Source organism: Osmerus mordax, chromosome 22 (genome assembly GCF_038355195.1).
Source record: "Osmerus mordax isolate fOsmMor3 chromosome 22, fOsmMor3.pri, whole genome shotgun sequence".
Taxonomy (NCBI): Eukaryota; Metazoa; Chordata; class Actinopteri; order Osmeriformes; family Osmeridae; genus Osmerus; species Osmerus mordax.
In genome coordinates, this window is record NC_090071.1 from 11,571,326 (window position 1) to 11,593,317 (window position 21,992).

At 48.7% G+C, this 21,992-nt stretch overlaps 2 protein-coding genes across 5 annotated transcripts; one reads left to right on the forward strand and one right to left on the reverse strand.

The window, feature by feature from the left end:
• Positions 1–33: 33 nt before the first annotated feature.
• Positions 34–6,572, forward strand: vegfd (vascular endothelial growth factor D). Of its 4 annotated transcripts, none has more exons than XM_067260595.1 (9): positions 34–162; positions 728–1,079; positions 1,315–1,435; positions 3,884–4,154; positions 4,490–4,680; positions 5,074–5,201; positions 5,514–5,626; positions 6,002–6,114; positions 6,289–6,572. In XM_067260595.1, the coding sequence occupies exons 3-8, from the start codon at positions 1,334–1,336 to the stop codon at positions 6,085–6,087; spliced, it is 891 nt and encodes a 296-aa protein (XP_067116696.1). In that variant the 5' UTR covers positions 34–162; positions 728–1,079; positions 1,315–1,333; the 3' UTR covers positions 6,088–6,114; positions 6,289–6,572. The 4 variants fall into 4 exon arrangements, with proteins under 4 accessions (XP_067116696.1, XP_067116695.1, XP_067116699.1 ...); XM_067260594.1 differs by having other exon boundaries at positions 1,318–1,435; XM_067260598.1 differs by having other exon boundaries at positions 735–1,079; positions 1,318–1,435.
• An 11,829-nt stretch (positions 6,573–18,401) lies between these two features.
• On the reverse strand, positions 18,402–20,829 carry grpr (gastrin-releasing peptide receptor). Its single transcript, XM_067260855.1, has 4 exons — positions 20,420–20,829; positions 19,109–19,460; positions 18,875–18,988; positions 18,402–18,683 (listed from the first exon to the last, which is right to left on the reverse strand). The coding sequence occupies exons 1-4, from the start codon at positions 20,827–20,829 to the stop codon at positions 18,402–18,404; spliced, it is 1,158 nt and encodes a 385-aa protein (XP_067116956.1).
• Between the last annotated feature and the right edge of the window lie 1,163 nt (positions 20,830–21,992).

The following is a 21,992-nucleotide window of genomic DNA, read 5'->3' on the forward strand; positions in this document are numbered from 1 at the left end:
TTGGAATAGCGTGTGTGTGTGAGAGCTACGAGCAGAAAGCTGTGTGAGAGAGCCAGGATAGGCTAACAGTGTGTGTGACAGAGCATTAAACATCCACGGGCGGACATACTGGCGGACTGGTGAAAGACGGGTACGGCAGGAGACACAGACAGCGACAGGCAGGTAGGCAGTCGACTGACACACAGACAGGCAGGCAGTAGACTGACACACAGACAGGCAGTCGACTGACACACAGACAGGCAGGCAGTAGACTGATACACAGACAGGCAGACAGTAGACTGACACACAGACAGGCTGGCAGGCAGTAGACTGACACACAGACAGGCAGGCAGTAGACTGACACACAGACAGTAGACTGACAGGCAGACAGTAGACTGACACACAGACAGGCTGGCAGGCAGTAGACTGACACACAGACAGGCAGGCAGTCGACTGACACACAGACAGGCAGACAGTAGACTGACACACAGACAGGCAGGCAGTAGACTGACACACAGACAGTAGACTGACACACAGACAGGCCGGCCGGCAGACAGTAGACTGACACACAGACAGGCCGGCAGACAGTAGACTGACACACAGACAGGCAGGCAGTAGACTGACACACAGACAGACAGGCAGGCAGTAAACTGACACACAGACAGGCAAGTAGGCAGACCACAAATACAAGCAGGAACTGACAGCAACAGTTAATGGGGGATAGGAACTGAATGTGTGGCTTACTCAGCCCTCAGGGGACTCAAAACACAAACGCACGACACAGAGATCTGAGGGGGACTTGAGAGGGGTGAGAGATCGCTGCTGGTGGATTCGGCTCTGGACCAAGACACAAGCAACACTAGAAGACCCAGCTGAAACGTATCAACCAGTCAGAGAATCTCTGGGCCTCATCGCGACCCACTCCAGCCTTCACTCAGGAGAGAGTGCGAGCTTCCTGAACTTCTGGGTTGCCGGTGGTCTCCGGGACACCCCCCTCTCCCGCCTCAGACCCCCCCCACCCTTGCCCTCCGGACCTCCCCCGGAACCTCCCGGAACAAACCCTCCCCCCCCAGCATCAAAGCTGCCACGCAGACACAAAGGTGTGTTTTAAAAGACTGTTTAGCACCATTTGGCCACAGGGGTGTCTAGGTTACACTACTGCGACTAAACCTGTCTGGCTCTCACGCATCGCCCTGAATGTGCGTGTGTGTATGTGTGTCTGTGTGTGGATAGAGGGGGAGGGTCTGTGAAAAACCAAGTCCAATTACGGCTGGTTGGGTACCAAGCGGCTCTCCAGTCCTTTTCAGCACCATGTCTTGTGTGTTTGGTTGACAGCAGACTGAAGAAGAGGAGGATGAGGACAATGAAGACCAGTGGTTGCGTGGGAGTGTCTGTAATGGTGTTCCTGTTGATGAAGACCACCATGGCGGAGGAAGAAGACCCCAGCACTCTCAGAGTGAGTACGTCGGGTAACCTTTGAACCCAACCTCTCCCTGTGCTTCTCTCTCTCAGACTTGTCTCATCTATCTGACTGCCATTGGGTAAAGATGCATGTGGTTCTAAATATGACTGGATACAGTACTGGTCGGTGAGCCCAGAGCAGTGTAGGGTAGCTTAGCATTATTTAGCAAAACAAACTGTGGAACTCAGCATAGCTTAGCTTTTGGTACTGAAGCATCACATGATGTTGTGTTGCACCACATAGCTTAACTTTATATAGCATAACAGGACGTAGACCAACTCATCATCGCTTAGTTATTATGTCATTTTTGTAGCACGTCATAGGGCAGGGTTGCTTTACAGCATTATGTAGCATATTATACATGTTAGCGTAGCTATTTCTTTGCATATATTCTGCCTGGGTCAATTCATGACAGACTGATGTGGTTCTATACCTGGGGGGTATAGTGAGTCTGGTTGTGAGTCTGGCTCCAGGACTGGCGGCCGGTAGAGAGAGTGGTCTTACATAAACACTGTAGAGGGATGCAGAGGGGAAATGATAGTTGAGGATAATTGAGTTGTTATGTTCTACAGAGAAACTTCAGAGAGAGCCAGGGAAGGAGAGACATGGCATTTTCGAAATGGCGTCGTTCCATTACACTTTCTTTCTCTCTCTCTCTTTCTCTCTTCCTCTCTCTCCCTCTCTCCCTCTCTCTCTCCCTCGAACATTTGTATTCGGTGTAGTTGTTTCTCTTTCTTAATTGTCTCAGCTAGGCAGCAAGCTTGCCAACCGACCAGTCAGCTTGTCAGCAACACCTACATGTCATACTGAAGAGATCCGATTGTTACATAACCAACACAAATGGAGGGAAACCAGGCAGCCTGCTGAGCTCTGAAGCAGATCTGTCCCTGCTCTCACATCCACTGGGAGAATAGTCTTCCAGTCTTCCAGTCCCCGAGACCCCCAGTCCTTCCACCCCTCCACCCCTCTAGTCCTCCAGTCCTCCACCCCTCCCAGTCCTCCACCCCTCCTAGTCCTCCATTTCTCCCAGTCCTTCCACCCCTCCACCCCTCCACCCCTCCCAGTCCTCCACCCCTCCTAGTCCTCCATTTCTCCCAGTCCTTCCACCCCTCCACCCCTCCAGTCCTCCAGTCATCCAAGTCCTCCAAGTCCTCCAGTCCTCCCAGTCCTCCCAGTCCTCCACCCCTCCTAGTCCTCCATTTCTCCCAGTCCTTCCACCCCTCCACCCCTCCACCCCTCCAGTCCTCTAGTCCCCCAGTCCTCCAGTCCTCCAAGTCCTCCACCCCTCCACCCCTCCACCCCTCTAGTCCCCCAGTCCTCCAGTCCTCCCAGTCCTCCACCCCTCCCAGTCCTCCATCCCCAGCATCATCCCCAGCCATAACAACCCTACACACTTTCACACAGTAGAAGCTTGCACAATCAACACCAGTCTTGATTTGAACGTATGTGTCCAAACCCCCTCTGTCACACTCTTTCTTCAGGCGGTAGAGAACACAGACAAACAGCTGCTCTCTACAGACCTCTGCCAAAGGGATATACTGTGCTCTGAATCTCCGTATATTTGCGGTTGTATGTGTGTGTGCTTGTGTGTGGTGTGTGAGAAGGATAGACAGCAGGATTGCTTTTAACGATCTATGTCTAACTGATTATGCTGGGATTTCCCTAAGGATCTGAGTACTCCATCCACCTCCCACACTTGTAAATATGCTTCTTCCAGCTGACTGTTTGACTGCTTTGTGTGTGTGTGTGTGATGACATTGGTGCATGAGTATGCAGCTTTCTCTGGTGGAGAAGAGGTGGTACCACATGCCCTGCAGACAGCCTCTCAGTTTAACTATCTATCCCCTTCGCCTGTTCTACGCCTCCCTCAGACTAACTTACACTTACTCCCTCCCTCCTCCCTCCTCTCTCCTCCCTCTTACCCTTCTTCTCCTCTCTCTTCCTCCTGCTTCCTCCTCCTACCTCTCTCCTCCTCCCTCCTCCCTCCACCCTCCTCCTAACTCTCTCCTCCTCCCCTCCCTTCCTCCTTTTCCACACTCATCCTCCCTCCTCCTACCTCTCTCCTCCTTCCCTCCCTTCCTCCTTTTCCACCCTCATCCTTCCTCCCTCCTCCTCCCTCCTCTACCTCCCTCCTCCTACCTCTCTCCTCCTCCCCTCCCTCCCTCCTCCCTCCTCCCTCCTCCCTCCTCCCTCCTCCCTCCTCCCTCCTCCTACCTCTCTCCTCCTCCCCTCTCTCCCTCCTCTCTCCTCCTTCCCTCCCTTCCTCCTTTTCCACCCTCATCCTTCCTCCCTCCTCCTCCCTCCTCCATCCTCCCTCCTCCTACCTCTCTCCTCCTCACCTCCCTTACTCCTCCCTCCTCCCTCCTCCTACTTCTCTCCTCCTCCCCTCCCTCCCTCCCTCCCTCCTCCCTCCGCCCTCCTCCTTTTTCCCTCCTCCCCCAGGACTCTAACAGGGAGCAGTGGGAGAGAAGGGTGCGCTCGGCCTCCAGTCTGGAGGAGCTCCTGCGTCTCACAGACTTCCCTGACTGGAAACTCTGGAAGTGTCGTCAGAACCTCCAAACCCTGGAAGCCCCCCCGCAGCCCAAATTCCGCTCCTCCTCCTCCTCCTTCCTCTCCTCCTCCTCCTCCTTCCTCTCCTCCTCCTCCTCCTCGTCAGGGTCGCACCGCTCAACACGCTACGCCGCGGACTCTTTCAGTTTGGAGATACTGAAAGGTGCACACACACCCACACACAAACAAACACCCACACATACACACACACACACTCTCACACACACACTGTGACTGGCCCTTTTTAGTGTTTCCTTTGCTCTCGTCTCAGCTCGCTTTTAGCCCCTGAAGCCTACGACACATACACACACACACACAGACACACCCCAGTAAAACGCACAAACACACCTACAAACACACACACACAGACGCAGCCCTGTAAAACACACGTCCACAAATACGTACACAAACACAGAAACCCCCCCAGCAGACCTGTAAGACACAAACGCTTCCTCACCGTGTGTGTAACTGTGTGACTGTGTGACTGTGTCCCGCCAGCCATCGACGAGGAGTGGCAGAGCACCCAGTGCATGCCCCGGGAGGCGTGCGTCGACGTGGCCAAGGAGCTTGGCTCCTCCCCCTCCATGTTCTTCAAGCCCCCGTGTGTGTCCGTGTTCCGCTGCGGAGGCTGCTGTAACCAGGAGGGCGTGGCCTGCCGCAACATAAGCACCACCTACGTCAACAAGACCGTGAGAGACGAGCACGTTCTGGCTGTGTGTGTGCGTGCATGTGGCGGAGTGTGTGGGGGGGGGGGGATAGGTGTTCATGTGTACGTGTGTATGCATGTGTGTGTGTGTGTCTATGCATCTGTGTTTAGGTGTGTTTATGTGTGTGTAGGTGGTTTCATGTTTACGTATGTGTGCGTAGGTGTGTTTGTGTGTGGAGGTGTGTTTGTGTGTGTAAGTATGTTTGTGTGTGTGTGCCTGTAGGTGTGTGGGTAGGTGTGTGTGTAGGTGAGTGTGTAGGTGTGGGTGTAGGTGTGTGTGTAGGTGAGTGTGTAGGTGTGTGTGTAGGTGAGTGTGTGGCGTGCAGGTGTGTGTGTGTGTGTGTAGGTGTGTGTTCTGACCTCATGTCCTCTGCAGCTGCTCAGTGTGATCCCCTTCAAGTACGGCCCAGAGCCTGTCCTCATCAGAGTGGCCAATCACACGCAGTGTAGGTGCATGGAGCCCGCCCTGATACGCCGCCACGCTCGACCCCATAGGAGGAACGGGTGAGTGACGCACCCAGAGACAGACTTACAGTAAAGACAAACGTACAGATAACATGGTCACACTGCAAACACAGTCCCGGCCCTCCTCCTCCTCTCTCCTCCCTCCTCGCCTTTCTTCTTCCTCTTCATCCCATTCTCCCCTCCCCTCTTCCAAACCCCTGTCCTCCCCTGTCCTCCTCTTCTCATGCTCGCCTCAATCCATGTCTCCTCTCCCCACCTCTCCTCCTCTCCTCCTCTCCTCCTCTCCTCCTCTCCTCCTCTCTCCTCTCCTCTCACTACTCTCCTCTTCTCTCCTCCTCTCCTCTCTTTCAGGTGTTCCCCTCGTCAGCGTCCGGACTCAGGGGACCCCCGGAGGCTGTGTTCTCCAGGCTTGATCTGGGACTGCCTGGCTGAGAGATGTGTCCTCTACCCCTCCAGTCCCCCAGGTCTGTGCTCGGGCCCCTGGCTTCACGCTGGCTAAGCCAGTGGTTCTCAACCCTGGTCCTCAGCAACCCCTGTTCTCCATGTTTGAGATGTTTCCCTGCTCCAACACGCCTGATTCAAATGAATGGTCGCTACCAGGCTTCTGCTTAGCTAGATCATGACTCAGTCCTTTGAATCAGTAGCGTTGGAGCAGGGAAACATCTCAAACATGCAGGACCAGGGCTGCTGAGGACCAGGGTTGAGAACCACTGCGCTAAGCTAAAGGCAAGCCGTTTTCCAACACCAAGTCATACTTCTCTCTTGTTCCCTCTCCCTCCTTTGTCTCTCTTTCTCTCTCCCTCTTTCACTGCCCTCACCCTCTCCCCCCCCCCCCCCAGTGGAGTTGACGTTTAGTGGGGGCGGACCTGACTGTGAGATTGACCTGGAGAGATGTGGTTGTGTGGCTCCACCTCTCCAGCCCTGACACCCCCGATGGCACGACTCCACCCAGGTACAGTAGACACCAGTCAACCTCAGATAGTAGAACAGAGTACAGTCCAGTAGAGTGGAGTACGGACATATGGTAGAGTAGAATAAGCGAAAGTAGCGTAGACGATGGCAGAGTACAGTACAGTAGAACAGAGCTCCAGTATACATAAAGGCTGTCTCTCTTTCCTGTAACTAGGACAGGATAACCATTGACAATCTCCTGTGGATTCCCGAAGTTCAGATTCAGGAGGCAACAACATTAATTTATTTATAGACCTATTTATACCAGCGTGATTAAACCCTACTAACCGCAACCATGGCCAGATGACTAACCAGCACTACTGTGACAGCTTGTACTACAGTGGACCCTGTGTGTGTGCATTGTTAGTCCCTCTGTGTAAATGACCTGTTCTCTCTATCCCCGTACACTGAACAAAACATGTATGTTACATTAAAAGAATTGTATTTTTTATAATTTCATCATCTCTGTGGTGGGCATCTTTTCTTGTCAAGTTTTGTTATCGAGCACATTTCAAAACAACAACCGTCGAACAAAGTGCTGTACAGTCAGAGTAGCAAAAGCCATAAAAAAACAAACAAAGCAAGGCAGCTGTCATACTGTGTTGAAAATGGGATTTGAGAACATGCAGTGTCGAGTCCAGCCTGGCACGTAGAGGCAACTCATTCCAGTGTTTAGCGGCTTCTAAACAATCGGCTGCTGAAAAAAACAATCACCGCTGTGCTTCAACCTGGATCTACGGATACTCAGAAGCAACTGACCAGTGGACCTGGCGTGTGAAGGTGTGTGTTTATGTAGGTGTGTGTGGAGATTTTCCTCTCACCCTAACCTTCCAGAACGTTCTCCTGCTGTGTACGGCATGTGGAGGATGTGAGCAGTGAGGTGAGGCGCTGGGGCCTGAAATTGCTCCCGGCCTCCTCTAGGGGGAGACAGACCTCCACACGGGTCTGTCGGTGCTGATGAGCGGGATCTTGTCTCTGCTCTCCTCAAGCCCCTTGAGTGACACTCTGGGATGGCGTAAAAGGAGCCGGGGGGGGGGGGGGGTCACCTCCACAGTAGCTCTGTGACAGCCCTTTGATGGGCGCATTGATGCTGAAACACCTGAGGAGTGGGTGTGTGTATGCGTGTGTGTGCGCGCGTGTGTGTGTGCACGTCAAGGAGTCTCTGTGTGTGTGTCAGACACGTCCAGAGGAGAGACAAGGAGAGAGGTGACCTTTAGAGTGACTGACATTTAATCTTGGACCTTGGAGACACTGTCACACAACGATCAGACACACACACACACATACATCCACATACAGCGATGCATTCAAGAATATGCACATTTAGACATGCAAACAGACTCAGACACTTTCGGAAACCACACACACACACATTTACACACACACGCACACACACACAGTGTCTTCCAGGAAGGGGGCATTTCAATGGTGAGGTTGAGCCAGCTCTTACTGGAGCATGGATGCGGAACATTCTGGAACTGAAATGTTCTCTCTTTACATCTCTTCTAGTCAGATGGAGTTGTCACTACAAAGCCAATGACTGTGTGTTTGTGTGACTGTGTGTACGTGTGTGTGTGTTGCTTGAGTACACGTGTGCATGCATGTGTGTGTTTGTATAAGAGCGTGTGAAAGTGTGAATGTGTGTGTGTGCAAGTGTTATAAAGTGTTTTCAGTACTAAGTGTAATCTGTGAAGACCTAGCTATCGCTCTCTCTGAACAGCCTTGCAAAGTGGAGTTACATGACAACATAGCTTTATTACAGTATACAAAGGCCAATATGTTAGCGGGTTTTTTTCAATTGCTGACCAGCATTGATCAAAACTGAAGTCACATTGTCAAAACTCTCCACACAGTCAGCGAAACGTGTACATGGACCAAAGTGAACCATTTGGACCATTTTTCAGTGCTTTCACATAAAATGCATTCAATGACCACGTTTACCAAAACCCATCCTCTTTTCTTATTCATACTCCACAACCAGAAAAACACTATTTATCTGCAGCACATTTTTCAAATGCTAATTCACTGTTTCCAAAATTGCTCAAAGAACATTCAAAACCGAATTATACGGTGCATTTCTGCAGTAACCAGACTGAAATACGAGAGAATACGGGGCGGACAAGGAAGACCAAGACAGTGGTCTATGTTGTTTTTCGTCATTACTATTGCAATTGCATTATTATCATTGATCCTTTGGTTTTGTGTTTCAACTTTGTGTTTTTCTAAAGTAAATGACGATATACAAAGATATGGAGAACACAGAGGAAACCGAAGCAAACTGCTGCATTCTTGATTCCTTCTCGTAAAGATTTTTGTAGCCAAAGTGAAAAGGTGTCATTTTTGTTCTATCATGAAATACTGATTCACGTGAAAAATCATTCCAACTTCAAAGATAAAAGTTGATCCTTTTTGTAATGCTCCCTGTTGTTAGTTTTTTTTTCAGGTGAGTGTGTTATGAGTGACAATGTTTGCTTTCTGAGAGAGAATTGATGCTAGTGTTAAGTTCAAACAAGCTAATTTTGAGACATATAAAGTGTTTTGATGGTTTGAGTGAGTTTTGGAGGAGGGATTAACTGTTTGGCCAACCTGCATGTTTCTAATACAGACTGTGGGAAGAGTTTTGAAAATGTTGCTTCAGTATTGAACGGACTCCTGCATTTCAACCTTGTCATTATAGATATAGAAGATGTATCCAGTTACTATTTGCACAATTTGCACAATTTGTTGTTTTGGATCAAAGTGTCTGCTAAATGGATCAGATGGTGACATTACACCATCAGCATCATCATAAACACCATCCTCATCACAGGCAGCAGCTAAGTGGTGGAGATGAAGGGATGAGGAGTTGAAGCCCTGAACGTTGAAGCCCTGAGTGTTTGTCCCCAACAAACACTGATGCTGGTGGGATGAGGACACGGAGAGGAACGTTGGGCTGCGCAAGACAGCTGAATCGAGTGTCAGTCTCGTCCGGTCACAACACACAGACACAGACACACAGACACACACACACAGCGACACTCACACGTTGCGCACGTCCATGCAACAAGGTGCCATCTCATTCTGTGGCTCCTTCTTCCTACAGCAAGCTGCATGAATGTGTTTCACTGTCTTTTTTCTAATCTGTTCCTGCCAGACGCTACACAAAGCAACAGACGCTCAGAGTTGTCCCTGGGCCCAGCCTGTGTGTGAGTGTGTGTGTCTGTGTGTGTGTGTGTGTGTGTGTGAGGGTCGGAGGGCGCATATCTTGCCAGCAGGGGTTGAAATACGGGCGTCCTTAAAGAGCTTCAATTTGAAAATGAGTCACCCCGGGTTTTAATTAGGTTTCATTTATTACCTGTTACCTTGTTTGACTTTCTTCGTTGTGAGAGTATGTCTGTCTGTCTGTCTGTCTGCATGTCTGTCTGTATGTCTGTCTGCATGTCTGTCTGTCTGTCTGTCTGCTCACTCTGTCAGTCTGTCTCCATTCCTTTGTCTGAGGAGAGGAGAGAGGGAGAGGAGAGGCAAGGAGAGAACATGACAGGAGAGGGGGAGAAGAGATTCTGGCCATGCAAGAAATACAAGAATCAATATCAATCAATAGAGTAACACAATATTGGATGTTGTCATGTACGACATGAATGAGGTAATGTAAGGTAAGATTTGATGTTCCGAAACACACAATAGTAAACCCTTCAGTCTCCCACATCGTCTTGTGTAACAGGGGTGTGTCTCTCTGCTCATCAGTTCTCCCAATCATTCCCCTCATTGGTACTCCCTTCTCGCAGGCGTGGGTGGTCTGTACTGACACCGTGGAGTGAGGTTGGCCAATCCACAGGAGATACACTAGGGTAACAGATATTGATGTCACAGAAACACATGAGTATCCCAGAAACACGTTCCCTAGCATGTCGCTTTCTCCAACACGTGTGTGTGCATGTGTGTGTTCTCCTCTTGAACACAGACACACATTCCAGACTCACAAATGTGAATGTCTATCCAACTGGGCTGGTAAAGCTTGCTCTGTATGCGTGGACGGTGCGTTGTCAGGATATCGCTGCGGGTCTTCATCAGAGTACCTGAGTGTGCGGTGATGAATGTGGCTCTGCTGGAACCCGCAGGCGTGCCCCAGGTGGGGCCTGCAGCGGTACAGGTGGGGGGTCTTCATCTGGACCACATTTGCCAAAACACACACCAGCCCAGCAGGAGAGAGAAGGTAAGGGTGAAAGGGAGGGAGGGAGGGAGAGAGAGCGAGAGACGGAGGGATGTAAGGAGAGAAAGTGACCGAGTAAGAGAGGGAAGGGTAGCGAGAGAGGGAGGGAGGAAAGAGAGGGTAAGAGAGAAAGGGCCCAGAGAAAAAGAGAGAAAACAGAGGGACAGGGATTTTTTTGGTAATGGATTGTCCTTTCATAAGGTGACAAACACTTTACAGTCATACATAAAGGCATATATGTATGAGTGTGTGAGTGTGTGTGTGTGTGTGTCTGGGAGAGAGTGTGTTCTGTCCTTTCCTGCCTTCAGGTGAGAACAAGCCACAGAGCTTCTAAAAGGCCTCCTCAGGGAACAACGCAGACATACACACACGCACACACACACACTTTACATTTACATTTAGTCATTTAGCAGACGCTCTTATCCTTACAGTAAGTACAGGGACATTCTCCCCGAGGCAAGTAGGGTGAAGTGCCTTGCCCAAGGACACAACGTCATTTGGTTTGCATAGCCGGGAATCGAACTAGCAACCTTCTGATTACTAGCCCGATTCCCTAACCACTCAGCCATCTGACCCACTTTGTTCGTATCTTACCCACTTAGTAAAAGAAAAGAAAAGTATGGATCTACAATAAAGCAGTGGGTTAGGCTGTAGAAGGCTGCGATCTTTGTGTGTAAGTGTATGTTTGGGACTTGTGTGTGTGTAAAGGTTCATTGCCTCTGATCTGGAATGTTCTAAGCCCCACAGTGATGACAGCAGACGGGGAACAGAACATCGTACCAGCCTCCATACCAGCCTCCGCCCAGCCTCCACACCAGCCTCCACCCCAGCCTCCATACCAGCTTCCACCCCAGCCTCCATACCAGCTTCCACCCCAGCCTCCACATCAGCCTCCACCCCAGCCTCCATACCAGCTTCCACCCCAGCCTCCACACCAGCCTCCACCCCAGCCTCCATACCAGCCTCCACACCAGCTTCCACCCCAGCCTCCATACCAGCCTCCAGTCTCCTCACATCACATCTCTTCTTGTCTCATTCATTTTCTTTGCTAAATTAATCTGCTCTCTTTTTCTTCTCACCGCACATGTCCTCTAATTTAGTCTTGTCTATCTTGTCTATACCTTCTCCTCCCCCCCCTCTCCTCCCTTTCTGCCCCTCCTCTACCCTTACACCCACCTCCCCCTCTCCTCATCTCTCCCCCTCTCCTTGCCTCTCCTCTTCTCTTCCCCCTATCCTCTCCACTCCCCTCCTATCCTGTCTCTATCTTAGGATCAGCTACTCTTTCACTGGATGGTCCGTGTTCACACTAGTCTGCCAGGCAGAGATAAAGAAGAACTCTCATCCCTCCATCCCCTCTGTCTCTTTGATGCTCAGGTCCAGTCTGTGTTTGGGTGAATAGATACCCTGCTGGGAACGCGGTTCCAGTAAATAACCTCTTCAGGTCTGACATCCGTGACTTAGGAAATGCAGCGTCAGAGGCAAAGGCCAAGTCAGACATTTATGCCTGCCTTTGATGAAAGTTGTGAAATTGGAAACTTTCAGAGAGATATAGTATGTAGGATTGAATATGAACAGAGATTTTGGAAAGATACTGTTTCAAATCCATTGCCTTCCAAGCAAATATGTACTTGCCCTATCTGCTTTTTTCCACGTAAAGAAACGTGTCTGCAATACTGTAGTATTGTTGTTTCTACATTGATTGACAGTTCCTGTCCTCAAGGTAACCTCCATTGCATGGCTTCCATACCAATGGGCCATGGCTGAGACATTGAAACTGAATTTGCCTTGGCACAAAATACATTCATAGACATCTTTCAAATGACATTAATTATTTTCTCATTCAGACACAACCACCACCAAAACTTTACCCTCCTGACCATTTGCATGTCTACATACTCTTTTCAAAATGGTTAAACGTACATTCTAAATCTAACATAACACAAAATTGGACAGCAATTAGCAACATTTCTACAGTAATATTGAAATATATTCCACATCTAATCAGGGAAATACTATCAATACAACAGATACATTTGTTCCCTCCCGGAAACAATGAAAGCTGGTTGCCTGGAAACATCAGCAGAAGATTGTCAGGAATGGACCAGGCATGCCAAAAGGTTGTTTCCTAGATGTGTTGCCCAAGATGTCATAAGATGTGATGTGGATGAGCACCTGTGACCAGATGAAGCAGACAGGGTTGCCTAGCATTGCAACTGTAGATGGTGTACAACTGACTGAATTGTATTTGGGACTCAATGTCCCCCAAAAAATGTAATACTGATGCATATTGCATGTCTGATTAATTCCTGTAAGATATACTGCAGTGAATTATTGTGCCATTCTTGTTTTGTAAAGAGATTTTTACTAAAGAAAAATTATGTAATGCTACCTTTTGCAAATGGTTTTTAGGTCAATGTTTTATGAGTGACAAAGTGTACTTGTTGAGTGACAACCTTTGCTAGTGTAATAATAATACATTTTATTTAAAGGTGCCTTTCTCGGCACTCAAGGACACCGTACAGGATATAAAATACATTTAAAAACAGCAAAAACAAAGAATACAACAACATTAAAAACAACAGAAGCAGGAAGCATAATTGACATCAAGTGGAATATGTAGTTTTAAACAGATGGGTTTTGAGTTCCAATTTGAAATGGAGGAATGAGTCAATATTTCTTAGTTGGGGTAGTGCATTCCAGAGACAGGGAGCAGAGCGGCTGAATGCTCTACTCCCCATGGTAGTGAGGCGGGCAGAGGGGACAGACAGGTGTATGGAGGAAGAGGATCTGAGGGAGCTGGAGGTAGTGGGACCCTGGAGGAGATTAGACAAGTACGGGGGGGCAAGACATATACGGATATATGTCTCGTATGAAGCATTTTGGAAGCATTAGGGCATTCTGAATGGTAAAATGTGACCAAAGTATTGAAAAACAGGTCCTAGCAATTGAAATTCAATAATTTCTGCTTATTGTCAGCATGTAAACAGGCTGAGAAAAGTAGGCACAGCGGAGGGCTGCAGTCAAACACTGTCAGTGAGAACAAAGCAAGCAACAATTTTGCCAAAGTAACTTTCGCTGAGTGTGTGTGTGCGTGAGTGTGTGTACGTATGTGAGTGTGTATGAGAGAGAGAGAGAGAGAGAGAGAGAGAGAGAGAGAGAGAGAGAGAGAGAGAGAGAGAGAGAGAGAGAGAGAGAGAGAGAGAGAAACACACTCACACACAAGACTTTGTATGTGTGTGTCTTCCTGTGTGCGAAGCATAACAAGCGTGCCACTTCCAGACCGACATGTTTAGTATATCATTGATTTGATGCAGGTGTGAGCTCTGGCCAGATCCCAAGCACACACACACACCGACACGCGTCACACACACCGTTGTTATATAAACAAACCACCTTCATCATGGCAGAGTTATGAGACTAACTTGTCACGCAGTAGGTGGCTGCAGTCTCTCTGCTTCACCAAACTCCTAATAGGGACTGTGGTATAGATGTGTGGAGGCCAGAGACACAGGGACCAAAACCTAACTTCATCCCTGGCCCAGAGAATCACGAGGGCCTGACACTGACCCTATCCCAATGCTAACTCCATTCTAACCCAACCCTAACTCCCTCCCTAGTCTAGAAGGTGACACAGCCCTACCCAACCCTGTTGGTGTGTGTAGTCCAGAGATAGAGATACGACCCTAACCCTGTTTCTCGAATCCCAGAGACTCTGACAGGACACTTATCTATAAACGGAAGGTTGTGACGAAAGCTTACGCTTAACTAATTGAAAGAAATTAAACACAACCTATTTCAATACCAGACAGGGACTTGAAGCACAAAGGCTTTTGTATAGATCACTTCACAGTTTTTGTCAGTTGCTAACTGTCACAGCCACGTTTGCCTTCCCATCTGTGTCTCTGTGTGCTGCGGTCATTAGGTTCACCTGTGTCTTGTTGTTTGTCTTTCAATGGTCTCATTAGTGGTGTCGCGTTCACCCGTGTCTCGTTTGGTATTTAAGTCGATAAGTTGGTCATTCGTTTACTGTTTCCGGATTCGCCGTGGTCTTTCTCAAGAAAACCCTTTGTTTTGGACTCCTGTCTCCTCGGGTCCTCCCTGCACCCCGCGTTACACTACATTACATTTACATTTAGTCATTTAGCAGACGCTATTATCCAGAGCGACTTACAGTAAGTACAGGGACATTCCCCCGAGGCAAGCAGGGTGAAGTGCCTTGCCCAAGTACACAACGTCAGTTGGCATGACCAGGAATCGAACTGGCAACCTTCGGATTACTAGCCCGATTCCCTCACCGCTCAGCCACCTGACTCCCACTAACACGCTAAAATGACACAGAACGCATAATTATTGAAACCGACACTCAGGTGTGGTCCAGTTGCTATGAGGCCTGTTTCTGTCTGGGGGGGGGGGGGGGTATCTGTATACATTTCTGTATACATTTTGCCATGTATACAGATACTAGGAATTAGATTTGGTATTTTCCATAAATATATATATATATAGCATCACAAATAGAACAACAAAACAAAACAGAACAACAATACAAGGACAGATAGTACCAGTATGAGCAAAATAATAAATAAGAATGGAGGTAGTGCAACGATAGTAATGTTAAATAAAGTTAAATAAAGTGCCATCAAGTTCATGTGGAAGAGTTATTTGGGAGGGCTATTGCTTGGGGGGAAAAACTGTTGAGGTGACGTGATGTTTTGGTCATGATGGCCCTGTATCGCCGTCCAGAGGGGAGAAGGTTAAAGAGACTGATGGCAGGGTGTGAGGGGTCTGCCGTGATATTTATTGCTTTCCTGAGGGATCTGGAGCTGTGAGGGTCCTTGATGGAGGGAAGGGGGCAGCCAATATGCGCGCCTTCTGGCCAAACAGCTCATAGCTTATTCGTTGACTCGTCAAGAGAATGTAAGCGCAGTGAAAAGACCACAGGGAGTACCTTTTCACACCAACAATGGAAGTGAACACTGCAGCTAGAGGGAGGGGGGTAGGAAGAGTGAAAGGGAGGGAGAGGGAGGGAGAGTGAAAGGGACGGGGAGAGGGAGGTATAGTGAAAGGGAGGGGGAGAGGGAGGGAGAGTGAAAGGGGGGGGAGGGAGGGAGAGTAAAAGGGAGGGGGAGGGAGGGATAGTGAAAGGGAGGGGGAGAGGGAGGGAGAGTGAAAGGGAGGGGAGAGGGAGGGAGAGTGAAAGGGAGGGGGAGAGGGAGAGGGAGGGAGAGTGAAAGGGAGGGAGAGAGGGAGGGAGAGTGAAAGGGAGGGGGAGAGGGAGGGAGAGTGAAAGGGAGGGGGAGAGTGAAAGGGAGGGAGAGTGAAAGGGAGGGGGAGAGTAAAAGGGAGCGGGGAGAGGGAGGGAGGGAGAGTGAAAGGGAGGGGGAGAGGGAGGGATAGTGAAAGGGAGGGGGAGAGGGAGGGAGAGTGAAAGCAAGGGGTAGAGAGGGAGGGATAGTGAAAGGGAGGGGGAGGGAGGGAGAGTGAAAGGGAGAGGGAGAGTAAAAGGGAGGGGGAGAGGGAGGAAGGGAGAGTGAAAGCAAGGGGTAGAGAGGGAGGGATAGTGAAAGGGAGGGGGAGAGGGAGGGAGAGTGAAAGGGAGAGGGAGAGTAAAAGGGAGGGGGAGAGGGAGGAAGGGAGAGTAAAAGGGAGGTGGAGAGAGGGAGGGATAGTGAAAGGGAGGGGGACAGAGGGAGGGAGAGTGAGATGAAGGGGGAGTGATAGGGCGAGGGAGAGTGAGAGGAAGAGTGAGAAGGAGGGGTTTGTTTTTTCCTCAAAGTTTTCTTTTTTGTTTGCTGCATTTGACACAATTTCTCTTTTGTTTCACACAACTGCAATGTATACTGTATATGCTGTGCATTTGCTGTGGAGAAAATAAGAAAAGTTTTGTGTCAACAGTATATTTCCGTAAAGATCTGCTAGTAGGACAAACGCCAACAAAGATGAAAGTGTTCTTGATTGAGCACAACAGTGTGCTTTGGACAAATGAAATGTGGGCCATTTGGTGCAAAATGGAGATTTTGATAAGTGTGTCTGTAGTTTAGAATGCAGCACTTCAATTTGCAGGATACATGGTGTTTTGCAGGATACATTAGGTTGTTTGGCAGGATACATGTTTTGAACACTGGATGTGTTTTCTATTTGAATATATACGATTTCATTTCATTTTGTTTTCCTCCTTCCACTCCATCTGTGGTGGGGAGGGGGGGTCAGATGTGATAAAGCAGCGAGGAGAGGATGAATGCCTCTGGATTCTGCTGTTTTTCCTGTTTCCTGTCTCTCTCTTTCTCGCTCGCTCTCTCTCAGTGACACACGCAGTAGAGCGCACACGTGCGCTAAAACCACACGCGCAAGACTTATCTGATACATTCAAACACGTGCTTGCACACACGAACGCAGACACGCAACAACACAAAGAGGCACATTCAGTGGTTTTGACTGCATCTTTATCAACACAACGCTCTGTTCCTGCCTTTAGGCTACTGCTGTCTTGTTCCACAGAAAGATAAACACAGGACTGACAACATGGCAGACACGTCATCGAGCTTCACAGCTACCTCACAGTCACAGACACCTGCACACACACTAAATACTCAGTTACAAAGGACAGGTGGCTAGAAGACCTCGTCTATAGTCACTAGTATAACTTGTGTAGACATGTATAACTTGAATTACCTTTGAACACACAATAGTATTACCTGAACAATGTTTTTAAACAACATGAAAAGTACACTTAGACTAAGTAACCTCTCTAACATAAAGCACTCTACAGGTATTTGCAGGGATTACATCAGCAAGTACTTTACATAATGCACAATGAAAGCTTGGCTCCTGATCTGCATGTCAAGCCGTGTCAAGGCCAATCACATTTGGTATGCTAATCAGGGTAGTTTCATCAGGGAGCTTGAAAAGGTGAATCACGATCTCCAAGGACCACTGTACAAATACTTTACATGTACTTAATGCATACCCTACATTTTCAACTGCAATCTGCCAATCTTTCAGTCAGGTGTCCTTTCTGTTTAGGTGCATTGTAACATATACACTAAATACTTTTATTTATTACGTTTCTTCATGCAATTGAATATACAAAGATGTCACACATTTTAAGTATCACTACGTTGATGGAAAATTCCTTCACAACGATGTATTTACATTTAGTCATTTAGCAGACGCTCTTATCCAGAGCAACTTACAGTAAGTACAGGGACATTCCCCCGAGGCAAGTAGGGTGAAGTGCCTTGCCCAAGGACACAACGTCAGTTGGCATGACCGGGAATCGAACTGGCAAACTTCGGATTACTAGCCCGATTCCCTAACCGCTCAGCCACCTGACTCACCTCATGTAAAACAACCACATTAGCTAATGCTTGAAAACAAGACAGGATCATCCCAATGTATTTTTGGGACTAAGCCATGAACTGAACACTTTTTCATCCTTTTGTTTCCAATTTGAATGAAATCACAGCAAGTGGTAAAAGTAATAAAGAAATGCTCAGATAAAACAACCAGGACACACAGCCAGGAGACAGCACCTGGACACACACAGCCAGGAGACAGCACCTGGACACACACAGCCAGGAGACAGCACCTGGACACACACAGCCAGGAGACAGCACCCGGACACACACAGCCAGGAGACAGCACCTGGACACACACAGCCAGGAGACAGCACCCGGACACACACAGCCAGGAGACAGCACCTGGACACACACAGCCAGGAGACAGCACCTGGACACACACAGCCAGGAGACAGCACCTGGACACACACAGCCAGGAGACAGCACCTGGACACACACAGCCAGGAGACAGCACCCGGACACACACAGCCAGGAGACAGCACCTGGACACACACAGCCAGGAGACAGCACCTGTACAAACACAGCCAGGAGACAGCACCTGGACACACACAGCCAGGAGACAGCACCTGGACAAACACAGCCAGGAGACAGAACCTGGACACACACAGCCAGGAGACAGCACCTGGACACACACACAAGCCCATCTCCCCGACCATACTCACAGCACTCACAGGCCTTACACTATCACACAGTCCTCTCTCTCTCCTCCATCTCCCCCCTTCATGGACTCCCCTTACCCCCCTACACACAGTCTTCCTGGCAGACAGGCGTGTTGCCATTGGCCAGGCTGACGCTGGCCACGGAGTGGTGTGTGCTGCGCAGCGAGGTGAGGTGCGTGTTGTTGCGCACGGCCGCCAGGGACCTCCGGTGGATCAGGGCTTGGCAGCAGCACAGCTGCTCGTTGAACTGCTTCTGGAAGCTTCTGCTCAGCAGGTAGAGGGCGAAGGGGTTCACGCAGGAGTTGGCAAAGGCCAGGACGCGAGCCACGACACTGCACAGGAAGTGGGCCAGGGAGGTGTCCACCTTGAGGGGAGACAGGGAGGAGAGAGGGTAGTTAGTGTAGGTGCTTGCCTGTTCATTGAGGTTTTTGGGGTGGGTATGGGGCTGGGGTGTATTAGTTTAGGGTAGGTGTGTCAGAGTTAGGGTGCGTACAGTAGCTGTTCATAGTGGTTGGGGTTAAGGTAGGTATGTAGCGTTAGGGCTAGGGTGTGTACCTGTCCATAGTGGTGGGAGCGATACAGGTAGACCACATGACTGGGCAGCCAGCAGACAGCAAACAAACCTACAAACACCAGAACTGTCTTGGCCAAACGCTTCCTCGACTCGACCTGGGAGGGAGAGGGAGAAGGAGGGGAGACAGCGATGTTTGCCAAATAGCCAAAACGCTCGCTCGCTTTGACAAGCACACATCACGTCATGGACTCATTCGCGCAACACGGCCGCCTCACCTGTCTCCTGACGTGTACGTTCCCCTCCACGGGCATGTTGCGAGCGCTCAGCATTAGGCTCCTAGCGATGAAAAAGTAGTACACAGTGATGACCAGCAGGGGGAGCATGTAGAAGATGAGGAACGACACCATGGAGTGGATCTTGGGGTGAAGTTGGCCGGTGTTGGGGTAGGGGGCGCACGTGACAAAGCTCTCGTCGGTGTGGTTGACGTGGAACGCGTGCAGGTCGGAGAACACAGCCTCAGGGACGGCCAGGGTCATGGAGAACAGCCAGATGGCCGCAGCTCTCAGCACGATCCCCTGGGGGGCGCCGGAGGTCTGCAACTCCATGGGCCGGACGATGGCCCTGTACCTGAGGGAGAGGGTGTGGGAGGGGATAGGGGAAGGGAGAGCATGGGGCGGGTTTGTCGGGTGTTATGTTATAGCCCTATGTGACATGGCTTGTAAAATGGGCTATACATATCAACGTGATTTGATTGGATTGACTCTATGTTCATACATTCATAAATGTTCATGAATGTTCATCAATGTTCATAAATGTTCCTAATATATGACATCCGCAACACAAAGCTAACTGCCCCCCACCAACACACACACCTACTTTATCCTACCGCAATTATGGTTTTGTGCGGATCGAAACCCCAAATGTTTCCTACAAAATGACTGTTTTACATCAACAACTTGGGATACATGAACACATGATTCTGCTGAGTTGTCTTCCCTGCCCTGCGTTAACAGAGAGCAAGGGAGACAATCTTGACTGTCAGCAGGTAGTTTGAGGCAGTATTTAGACGGATACATCTGTAGAAGTTGGACCAGGAAAGAGGAGCAGGACAGATGACTTGGACACTGAACCTGGCTTTCTCTCTTTTATGTGGTGATGAAGGAATGACCAAGTATGACTAACATCTTGCACTTGTGTGTGGGTGCATGTGTGTGCTTGTGTGTGTGAAGATGATCATAATTATATACTGCATATTATGTCATAACTAGGCTATATAGTTTTATTTCACGCTCATAAATATAAACTGAGACCTGTGGTTGCACTCTTTTGCAAACTCATCTATCAGATAAACTGATTTGATCCTGCACATTTTAATCGGTACGCGCAAGGCGTATGAAAGCGGTTCCATCTCGTTCAGCTTACTGCAGCCCTTACGAAGTCTCCTCCACACAACCTCAATACAGGCTACTTTTATAAAAGTTCAATTTGTAATTCCATCTTGGTGCGCATTAGCCTACTTCACAGCATGTAGAACGGAGATCATGTTCCGTCTCTATAGCCTACCACATTTCAATAATTTTGCTCACCTGTCAGCGGACAACGCAGTAAGCGTGAACACCGATACGCCAACCGACGTGAGTTGTATGAACGGTATGAGTTTACATCCCACTCTACCGAACAGCCACTCGTCCGCCAGGTACCGGCTGGCATCCACCGGTGCGCAGGTGACCAAAAGGAGCACGTCCCCGAGCGCAAGACTCGACATGAACAGATTCGGTACATTCCTTACCGACTTGGTGGAGCAAAGGGTCTTAATGAGCGTTATATTACCAATGAGACCAACGGTTATGATTACACCGTAAACAGCGGCGATGGCGACACCGGTAGACCACATCGACTGTTCAGAGGGGAGTGTTATGTTTCCGCGCGCCACGGATAGATTTGGGTGCTGATGCGCCATGTCCCAAGAGTAATCAAACGGCTCCTCAAAAGACATTCTTTCTGCGCTTAGTATTTAAATGGTGCGTCGTAAAGAGCTGTTGATTTGGATTCTCAACCACTTTTTTGATAGCCTGCTATCCATGCCAAACATATAAGACTCAATTGAAACTAGTTTCCTTTTCATTTAATTGCACTTTACTTCTCCAATGGGAAATATTTTCCAAGAAGTCGGTGGTGAGTTTCTTGAGACTGGTCACACGAAGCTGCACTGATGTGATGTCCTCTAAATGCGCGTGGCCGCGTCAATTTCGCGCTCCCGGGAATGTCTTACCCGAGACATGAATGGAGATAAAATCCTCTCACCAGAACTGTCATTGGATTCCTTCCTCCAGGAGACGTTTGTCCAAAAATATTAAACAGTTATGAACCTTCCAAGGTTACAAGTTCAACAATTTAGACATGAACTTGTAGCAGAGTGGGTTTAGAACGACATTGATGTATTTGCACATATGATATTATATGTCAAATACAGGGAGTTTCTCTTCAGTGCTTTGCCCTGTCAAGCCATTTAGATCAGCTATGACCTTCAGGGGGAGTAAGTCAGAGAAGGATTTTTATTTTATTTTGTCTTAGCATTTCCTTAACTATGTGCAAGTATTTCATAGTACATCACAACTCTGTTGCATGTCTGCAAAATGCAGTAACCCACCTAAAATATGTAATTAATGCTTCAAAACTTAACAAACCACTGCACCTTTCCCTTTTTTCCCAAATAATTAGATAAGGGAAGTTTTGAATGAGGAACAGATGAGTTCAATTTTCCTTCTCAGCTTTTTAGGAAAGGAAAGAAAAAGGCCTGTTATTTTTTTCCAGAGCTGTATTTTACCAATGCCATCAAAATGAAAAGGTTAAAGGCTTAAGACGAACTTGTTCCGGGAGTACAACGGTACTTAGGAATGGTTCACTTGACCCGATGTTAGTTTCCTCAAGGATCACAATGACTCTTGCTTAGAGACTTGTTGCTCTTGTGGTTAGTGGTAACTGATTTAAATTTTTGTACTCGCTGTGATATATTGTTTTTATTATTGTTGCTTGCTTTTTCCACAGGTACACTTGCACTTGTAACTTGTTTAACTACATGCTCTTATGGTTCTTCCCTTTGGCACTTACTTTGGTTGTTCACAATGTGTGCTTCATGTTTTGGCTACTCGCAATGTT